We start from the raw sequence: 10,636 nt of genomic DNA on the forward strand, positions 1-10,636 counted from the left end.
CGTTATTCACAAGATTTTCACGTTCACAGTGATTCAGCGATCAGCGATAAGTCTTGAGCGATCGCTTGAGTGAAATGGACCTGTTTCGCCTCGTCTCGAGTGTTGCAGCATTATTTTTGGAAAGCGTTGTTGGCTTCGATTGTACCCAGCAAGCTTGGTCAAGTTTACCTCGTCACCTACAATCGTGATGTATGTACTACAAGATCAAGCGTTTTATTCCGAATTTACGTAATAATTTGTTGATCTGCAACATAGTTAATAAATTAAATATTAAATTAATTATTAATTAATAACTAGTTAATTAATTTTGTTGTATGCATAATCGACCCAGTTACGTTATGCATACAACAAAATTAATTAACTAGTTATTAATTAATAATTAATTTAATATTTAATTTATTAACTATGTTGCAGATCAACAAATTATTACGTAAATTCGGAATAAAACGCTTGATCTTGTAATACATCTCGATTACGGGTGATCAGAAACATCTTGTTATATGTGCCTATATATCCGTCAAGGCACTAGTTTCTGATCAGTTAAGGAACACTTTCATGTTACTCTCAATATTTAAACGAAAATACAAACTTTTTTATTTTTAGACGATAGATCAACATTTGAACTTTAAATTGCATTGGAAAAATTATATATGTATAATAACCATAATTAATTTAATAATTAGATAAAATCGTCGTGAGTCACATGAAACCAATTTCTGATCAGATATTCTCGAGGGATAAACTGTTGAGGGAATTAGGTACGAGGCATTACTGTTGAATTTTTATGTAATGCCCTATGTTGCGTGGTTATTTAGGTTAGGAAATCTATCACTGACAGATAATAAATTAATATATTGTAATTTCCATATTTTTAATATGATAGATTAATATATTTTTATATTATTTTAATATATTTTTACGGGCTATACCTCGAGCGGCTGGAGCGTTTCTATCGGAGCGCTCTCATTTATTAGTACAATTACAAACATTAATATCTCGATTATTATTACGATTTACGAATTTCGCTAAACAGTAAAGGACTTTAATGTTTATTTCGATCCCATCTACCTTCCTGTGGCCGGCAGGAGAAGTCTCGCTGGACACCCTGTATATATCTGATATACAGTCTGTCTAGTAAGAGCGTGGCAAACCCCTATCTCAAAGAAAAATGGCTTATTAGTCTTAAATTTATATTGATTGTATTCAGTAGGATTATGGCCAAAATGCAATTATATTAATAAGGAATCCAGTCACCAGCTGAGTCTATAATAAAATACTAAAGAAATCGCATATTTACGTGGCAAAGACTTCCAGATTCGTCGAATTTCATTTTTTAAGCGCTTCGAAGTTGATGTCGGTCTTCCATGAAGCTTCCTCTTAATGAGTGACCACACATTTTCAGTGTTATGACAACCTATATATATAGCGGCTATATTGAGTATTAGTTTTCCAGGTGTCATATAGCGGCGGCACCACTAACGGTGGTAATGCCAAAACAATAGTCCAAACAATGGGTGGAAGCGGAAGTGCTCCAAAGAAGGCGAAAACTGTCCCGTCAGCCGGAAGGTGATGGCGACTGTTTTTGGGGGATTCGTATCGAGTGGTGCTCATAGACTATTTAGAAAAAGGCAAAACTATCAATGGAGAGTATTATGCAGCATTGCTGGAGCAATTAAACGATGCTATTAAGTATTAAGACCAAATGTCCACATTTGGTCGAGAACTTTTTGTATTTATACTTTTACTTTAAAAAAAGAATTATAAACTTCTATCTTATTGCAGCTACTTTTTTAATTGTAAATTTTTTTAAATTAATTATGAGTACACTATTTAACGTAGAATTAATTTATCTCATAATTAAAGGAGATATAATTGGAAATTTATCTAATTTCTCTTAAAAATTCAATAATTAGAATCAATAATTCTCTTTCTTTTCTTTTATTGCTAGTAATTCATACATTAGAAATACAAATACGCAGTTAGTAATAAAACTAATCTAACACATTGCTAATGCAACAAGAGAGGAAGATGAAAAGAACGAGAGGAATGATAAGTATACGCGCAAACTGGCAAGATAAGCGAAAACAATGAAAACAATAAAAAGGACATTCTTAATAAATATTGTTACATATAAGCAAGATATTCACGATTTTTATTTGCACACCATATATAATAATAGTTATAATTATTACCCAATGTGAATCTTCTCTATTATAGTAGATTAAGAAATTTGTAATTGTTGCAGCATTCCCGTGTTGATCATTATCATTATCGCTGCAACCAGGTAAACATGGTGAAAAATCTACTATAATATCGGTTAATACTTATACAATTATTTTATTTTATTTTTTTGAAAAAATTCAAAAACATACACGTTAAAATCGAAAAATAATAACATGATTCACGTAAAAAAACATATTAAAAGTTTTAATCTTGTGGAAGAATTGACCACGTAGATACCTGACTGCAGCAATCAACTTATTATAACTGCATCAAGAGGCTGCCACGTTTCATAAACTCGTCATACATATGTTTATTCTACCGCTTTGATATTTACACAGCTCATTGGTCGCAGTTATACAATCGCTATATTAAGCGGGTAACAAATTACTCATAATAAATCGTTACCTATAAAAGTAACTATGAAATAAAAGCTTTATCAATGTATAGAACAATAAGACAACTTCATTTTAATTACACACTGCAAATATTTTAATTGTTCTTTTCTCTCTCTCTCTCTCTCTCTCAATCATACTAGAAAAAAACTTTTCTAAAATAAACAACTAAGATATTTGAAGTGTTTATAAAATGGCACACTTTCTATATCTGAAGATAAGATAATGTAATTTGTCTTCTTATCGTTTTATTTAATCTTACGAAATTATAGTTTAACGGTACTTGCACATGACTTTACCTGTTAATCATAACTATTCAGAATGTATGATAAAGATTGAAATCGCAAAACAATGTCGTTAGATTAAGAAAATCTTATTAGAATATTATACATCAGAATCAAATCGAAATTACATTATGGATTAAAATATCGGTCTGATTACGACTGTGATCCGAAGCCAACTTTCAGTTCCAATGTTCATCATTTCCAATTTGTTTTAGTGATAACGGTAACAGGTATACAATATAATATACTTAAGATTTGATAATATACATAATGTAATATTATATCATATACATATAATATATATTTTTATATAATATAATATTATACAAATATCTATATAATTATTGAAAACCGAAATCGAAAAGACCAAAATCCAAACGGACCCGGTAACCGTTACAGTAAAAGAACAGAAACTAAAAATTAAATTTAATCTTAAGCCGTTATTTGAATCAAAATTTTTCGGTTTACATTTCTATTCAGAATCGATGCTATTTCGAGAATATATCACCTTATGTAGACAATCGTGATTTAAGGATAATCTTTCGATTTTTGTGATTACACTTTGTGATTAAAAAATCTTTCCGCGTCTGGAGCAGTCAATGGTCTGATTTTAACATCAATTTCAATTATTATTTTCGTGGAATTTAATGTAGTGTATCTTCAGAGCTCTGTTATTAGGATATTTAACATCACATAGCGGACAAGTAGCTCCAATCGCATCTTTCACTACGTAAGTGCTCAGAGTGACCTCCCTGTGGAACGTATTGCTATCAGCCTGATACACTGCGTTGTGCACATTGGTGATATGATTTATGATAGACTCCTTATTGAAGACGTGACACTGCTTGCACAATTTACAGCTGTACATTACGTTATTGTAGGCCACTTCACTGGTTTTCACATCCCTCGGACGTTCGGGTGTTGGGAGCGACAATCTTTCATTGCTCACTATCATTGATGTGTTGTTGGCTTCGGACGTCTTTTTGTGTTTGATTGTGAAATGTTGTCGCAGATTTGATAGACCAGGGAATTTTTTGAAACAGATGTTGCATGAAAATTGGCCATCGTGAGTCGACATCGGTATACACTCGGGTATCAATTCTTTTTTTGGTCGTTTGTGAACCATTTGCTTATGCTTATACAGCACGCTCATATTAGGGAACATTTTCTTGCAAACATGGCACATGACCGGCTTCCTTCTCTCGCCAGCAAAGTCCATGGCGAAAGGCGACAATTTGGTCTGTGAATTATCGTTTTCAACGTCTTGTTTCATACGCTTTACCCTTGGTTCATTAAATGACGGTAATTGACTGCTGTTGTAAAACTGTTGCTGGGCACGATTCTGCGGATCACTGTGGAAGGTGAATTTGTGCCGTTGCAGAGACTGATTGCTTGAAAAGACTTTACGACAGAAGTTGCACAAGAATTGTGTAGCCATCGGTTTTCTAGCTATAGATTGGAATTTAATTGAGGCTACAACGGTAGTTTTATGAAGCCTCTTATGCTTCCATAGAACCTTCTTCGAACTGTAAGACTTGCCGCATATATCGCAGGAGAAGGTCGTCTTTTGTATATCACTAAGAATAGGATTGGCCTTGTGCCATTGCATGTGAGATGCTAGGGTTTCCTTGTCGGGGAAAATGTTCGTGCAAAGTTCGCATTGAAGTTCATCATTAGAGAAACTCTTTTCTAGTTTGTTGCGAGCGCAATGGACATCCCACAAATGGGTCCTCAGTTCTACGACATCATTGAATTTGTCATTGCATACTTGACATTGATAATTATCTGATGTCTTTATTAATGATTGGAGTGGTGCATTAGGGAAGGACTTTCGTGCTCTCGCTGGCCGTTCTGAATTCTCAACAAATTCAACGCTACTTGATTCTTTTGTGTCATCGGACGCGTTCTGATATCCCAGTATAAATCGAGTGCTCAAACGTGAATTTGCGCGATTGTGCCAGCCCTTATGTATTTTTAAAGACGCTTCCTCAACAAAGACTTTACCGCAGATATCACAAGCATAACCGGTTCGTGATTTCTCGATATGAGCAGTACGGAAGTGATAAGAGAAATTCGAATGGAAGACAAAACTCTTAGGGCATTGCGGACACTGCAGCATTGTCTTCTTAGAATTGTGCTTGATTTCCATATGAGTATCATACAAATCTTTACGCATAAACATTCGTGAGCAGTTGACACAATCGTAGATCTTAGTATTCCGGTGAGCGATTTTAGCGTGTCGTCGAAGATTAGCGTAACTGGATAGTACCTTACCACATTCGCCACATTCATGATTTTGCGGACCAGGGTCCGACATGGCACTGATATTCACTGAATCTTTTTCAATCATTACATCCTCATCTAAGCTGCCGAATTCCATGTTAGAGACATTGGCGTCCCTTTCGTGCGCATCTTCGATACCATGATCTTTCATATGGCTCTCCAAGGCGCCGGCGCTGCTGAATAAGCTACGGCAAATGGCGCACGAATATATCTTCATTTTGAGATGAAGAGTTCGATGCTCTTTCAGTTCAACTCTCGTGGAGAACTTCTGGGAACAAAGAGGGCAAGGATACTGCTGATTTGATATTCGTGAACTAACCCTTGGTTTGACATTTGTTTCGTAAGCATTACGTTCTTTCAATGGTGTTTGAACTGAATTCTGCGAGGTACTCTCGTGTTGCATTTGTCGGTTGGCTGGCATTGTCGTGCGATGGGTTTCATAATGAGTTACAAAATCACTAGGCGATCGGAATTTGGAAAAGCACTCAGAACATGTAAAATCTTTTTTCTTATGATCGGCTGTTATATGATAGTGGAACTTTTTAAATACAAGGAACGTCATGTAACAATGCACGCATCTGTACAATGTTCTGCTGTCTGGGTCCAATCGCGCACACATCTCCCTGTGCTTTATCATATTGGGCCGATATCGGTAGATCATGCCGCATAAATCGCAGGCATGATTATGTTTTGGATCACCATTCATGTAAGGTCCGCTCATGATAGCGCTGGTTTTCGAGGATGGCAACGGTGCCATTGGCTTCAGTTTAGGCGGAGCTCGCGTCGACGATGACATCATTTCCTCATACTGCTTATCAGAATGCTTCGACAAATGGCTGAGTAACTCCTTCCTGCCTTGCATTGAGCGCAAGCACATATTACATGTAAAATATCGCTCGCTACCAAGTTTCGGTACAACTAGGGCAATCTTCATGGCGCATTCAAAGGAAGCTCCGCAATGTAACTGATACATCGATCGATCTGGAAATTCAGTCAAACAAGCAATACATGTGTACGGTCTTAAATCCGGCATATGTTGACGTATATGAGAAAGAGTGCTACGTCGATCGTTAAACGTCTGTTCGCAAGAGTAGCAAGAAAAAGTTTTCAGTTGACTAATAATATCCTGTTGAACTTGTGTCAGCGGTGAGTCCTTCTCCATACTGATCAATTCATCTTCTAGATCCTCGATCATCTCCTCATCGTTGTTCTGTATCTCTGAATTCTCAATGCCGTTTTCTTTGCTGTGGAATCTCTTCATGTGTTTCAAATATGAGTATTTAGAATGCAAAAATATCTGGCAGTGCGTGCACTTCTGCTTAAAAACACGCGTTCCTCTGAAATGAGTGTGAGGACCGCGTTTTAATTTCTTCTTAGGCAATATACCAGCTGCATTGGACTTTTGTGTAGAATCGGCCTCCATAACAATGTCCTCTGTCTCATCGATTGCCATAGGATTCAATTCACTGCTATTCGTGGATTCTACTTCTATAGTACCATCGGTATCGTCTTCATCTTGTGGTTCACTTTTAACGGAACATAGAACTATGGAACTCTGCTGATCCGTTTGATTCTCTTCCTTATCAGTTTCTTTTTCCGTTGCAGATGAAATTGGTTCCGGGTCCTTGTCAATATTATTCGTAGTATCATTAGTACTACTGTTATCTACTACATCTTGTACCTTTTCACTAGATTCATCGTTTTCCACTATTTGAATTAGTGAATGCTGAAAAACAGATAATTTTTATGTAAAAAAATCGTTTTAATTATAATCAGTTTTTCTAAATTATACTTACCACTTGTTCTGAGTTATTGGTGGTCTCCTCAATAATTTCTGTATTATTGATGGTCATTTCAATAATTTCTACATTATTGGTCTTTTCAATAATTTCTATATTATTGGTGGTCTTTTCAATTACTTCTTCATTATTGATGGTCTTCTCAATCACTTCTTCATTATTGGTAGTCTTCTCAATCATTTCTTCATTATTGGTAGTCTTCTCAATTACTTCTTCATTATTGGTGGTCTCCTCAATAACTTCTACATTATTGGCGACCTCCTCGATAATTTCTACATCATCTTCATAATCCACGTCCATTGGTTCATCTTTGATTGTGTTAACCTATAGATATTAGAAAAACGTGAGGATAAGTGTGTGTATGTGTGTTTAAGGGTCATTGTCAGTGTCAAAATAAGTTATACAATCAAAATTGATGCTAGACAGTGAAAAATGCTAAAAAAATAATGTAGCATCGTGTACATAACATTAAATTATTTTATGTTTGATCCGAGTAATCGTTGGATGTTAAATAAATTCATCCAAAAAAAAAAAATTAATTTAATCAGAGTACTTTATCATTTTTTATGAAAGAAAAAACTGATTAATGCTTTCATGCAAAAGTCTATATTATCGTTCTTAAGCCTCGTCTGAGCCTCGTATTGTATTTGTACAGCAAATGTTTTAAACTTGTTAATTGGCTACAGGATAAGTAAGTTCTTTGATTTCTAGAAATCTTCTAATTTGTGGCTAATCGATACATACGCTTGAAAAATTTATCATATAGATGCAGTATGTGAGATTCGGATGTTAAAAGTCAGAGTACAGATATTTACATAAAGCATAATGCATCATGATAAAAGAATAAAAATCCTTATTTCATGAAAAGAAGAATTCTGATCTCTTATGCTTATACTTTTTTATGTATTATACTTGTATGTTATACAAATGTGTGTGCTAATGATGCGAATTGATGATTTTTTCCCGATTCTTGAAGGTCGATTCTTTTGGCAAACAATCAATTATTAATCGATTTCTAAGAACCTTGATTCTTACTAAAGCGATTCTCCTTGTTTAGAGAAATTATCTTTTATAACTTTTAATAGCCGATTGGCCATTCTAATGTCAATCCTACGTCAAGATGTAATGAAAAAAAAGGTAAAAAAAGAATCGATTTTTAAGAAATGCTTCTTTTTGTATCGACTCTGAAAAATCGATTCGGTAGAAAAGGAGGCGGGCGATTCTTCAGAATCGATTCTTTCATATTTATGCATTACTAGTCTATACTTCTGTCCTAAAGTCCTATGTCCACGGTGCTACAACTTCGTCTGAGTTCTTGAATCAAAGAATATACAACTACCAATATGTAGTTTTTACAGAAAAACGGTAAGTTGATTGACTGCACGTTTCTCGGTTTGAACCGAGTTTTAGCACCATGGGGACAGGATACAGGACTTAAGGACGTTATTTCATTTGTGCATTCTTGTCGTATGACAAATGTATACAAAATAGAGAGGTCCTCGGATCTCTTTATCTTAGAGCCAATCAAGAAATTAGAAAATTTGTCGCACGATAAAAACGCACAAATAGCGGCTTATAGCCTTGTGTTCATGGTGCTAAAACTTGGTCTGAATTCTCGGTTCGAGAAATGTACAGCCACAAATCAACCTGCAATTTTTCTGTAAAAACTACATATTGATTCACTACATGGCTACATATTCAAGAATTCAAGCGTCTCAAGAGAAAACAGATTTAATAGTATAGTAAAAATGACTTAAACTATTGTATTCTAGTAAATTTTAAAATACAACATACCGTAGAATTTGACTGCAATTGATTTGTCAGCCATTCTTTCAGTTTGTCCTGGGAGCGCAAACACGATTGCTTATAGATGTGCCATTGATTAACGCTTTTTACACAATTTGCGCATATCCATGTGGACAGCTTATCGGCTGTTAAAATCTAAAAAATTGAGCATATCCATCACTACATAAAAATCTCAACAAAATTTGAAACACATTACAAATATTAAAAAACTGTAAATAAAACTGAACTTATTCTGATCTGCAATTTCCTTGTTTTAAATTTTTTTCTTGAAACTTTGTACTTTTATATTCTATCAAACGTACAAAACATAAAATTTAATTTAAAAAAAAGTAAATGTTTGAAACTTTAAGGTGAATATGTTATATTTTTTGCTCCTAATAATTAGAACTAATACATATGTCCATTTTTTGAAAATAGTTAAACAATAAAAATCTTATTGGACTGTATATGTAAAAAAAATTAATTTAAATTTTGAATTTGTTAATTTTCTGATTTTATATACAATTTATACTTCAAATAATATCGATATTATTAAAAAAATTTTGACGATGTTAGCCTACAAAAACAAAAGAACTTCGTTTAATAATGATTTTATACAGAAAAATGTGATCATATTATTCTGCAGTTTTAGATCAATAAACTTTGAAACGAGTAAATGGATTTAAATAAATTTATGCAGAAATATTTATTGATGTTTTATTTTTTAATATATATATGTAAAATTTAATTTAATCCTTAGTTATTACTTTCTCAATAAACTATGATTTTACATAAAAAAAAATTAAATAACTTTTAAACTAATAAGAGAATTGTGCTCAAATTTTACATAAATACTTAGATGTAAAAAATAGAATCTGTAAAATTTTTGTTAAATTTCTAACACATTAAAAATATTGTAGCTGTTAAACATTCTTATAATACAATGCTCATTTTAAAGTCATTTCTGTTAACTGATATTACCTAACAATCTTCTTATAGCCCTAACATGTATCACTCTTTTCAAACTTCAAACACCTAAAAAGACGTATTTAAAAGAGTATTTGAAATGTTTGATTCGCTTATTCGTAAGAATGAGATAGATGCTATAATTACGCTTCACATCAAAAGAAGGAAAGAGATAGGACATGAGTAATGTGCGATTAGGAGGAACAACCAGATTGTATGACCCTCGACTGTGAATCGACACTTATGTAGACATAACCTCAAACTGTGCGTCGCAAAGCGGCGTACCACGGCGAGACTGTGTAGAAATCGGTCATGGATGATCGTGACTTTCTCACGTCTCGATCATCAGAGTATTCCAGTTCCTACGTGGAATGAATGCAAATCGCGTACATACGCACCTGAATCGACAGGCAGGCCTGAATTTTAGCAACCAGCGGCACACTGGATAACTCCTCTTCTTCCTCCTGCGTCGCAAACACCGAAGATCTAGGTCCATCCGTGGAAAGGCACAGTCTGCAGACATTCTCCACGTTCTCGAACTCCATCACGTCTTCGTTCATCGTTGTCCGTTGACCACGTTAACTCTCGGCACAGGACACCACAATGTCCACAATTAGGACGCCGTCGCTGACGCCGACGCCACGTAACTCTTTCAAAGATTCTCCCAGGTTAGGGACACGTTGTGTTTGCGGCGTTTGCGCTAACAGAAGATTAGTAATGGCTCCGAACGAACGCCGGACCGGAACTAGACTGGATTAAAGGCTACTAAAGAGGCGAGGGAGCGAGCAAGAAACCGTTTCCGTGCGTCCAACTTGCCGGTGATGCGCCAAGATGGCGCGATCGGACGCTTGACGAATTCTGTGCTCAGAGCTGTCCAATTAGATCCAGGGTCCTTAGGCTAATA

At 34.8% G+C, this 10,636-nt stretch overlaps 1 protein-coding gene across 1 annotated transcript; it reads right to left on the reverse strand.

Moving 5' to 3' along the window:
- Positions 1-3,341: 3,341 nt before the first annotated feature.
- Positions 3,342-10,292, reverse strand: LOC108773742 (zinc finger protein 160). The gene is made up of 4 exons (XM_018539658.1): positions 10,131-10,292; positions 8,776-8,922; positions 7,102-7,305; positions 3,342-6,755 (listed from the first exon to the last, which is right to left on the reverse strand). Exons 1-4 carry the CDS (start codon positions 10,290-10,292, stop codon positions 3,522-3,524), a joined length of 3,747 nt encoding a protein of 1,248 aa, XP_018395160.1. The 3' UTR covers positions 3,342-3,521.
- Positions 10,293-10,636: the final 344 nt, after the last annotated feature.

This window comes from Cyphomyrmex costatus, unplaced genomic scaffold, assembly GCF_001594065.2.
Source record: "Cyphomyrmex costatus isolate MS0001 unplaced genomic scaffold, Ccosl1.0 scaffold219, whole genome shotgun sequence".
Taxonomy (NCBI): domain Eukaryota; kingdom Metazoa; phylum Arthropoda; class Insecta; order Hymenoptera; family Formicidae; genus Cyphomyrmex; species Cyphomyrmex costatus.

Bases quoted from the DNA above. Each gene is read 5' to 3' on its own strand.
- LOC108773742 (XM_018539658.1), bottom strand. From the start codon at position 10,292: ATGAACGAAGACGTGATGGAGTTCGAGAACGTGGAGAATGTCTGCAGA. The intron at 8,923-10,130 runs GTGCGTATGTAC...TCAATTTTTTAG, and splicing joins AGGCCTGCCTGTCGATTCAG to ATTTTAACAGCCGATAAGCT. The intron at 7,306-8,775 runs GTATGTTGTATT...TAATATCTATAG, and splicing joins AATTGCAGTCAAATTCTACG to GTTAACACAATCAAAGATGA.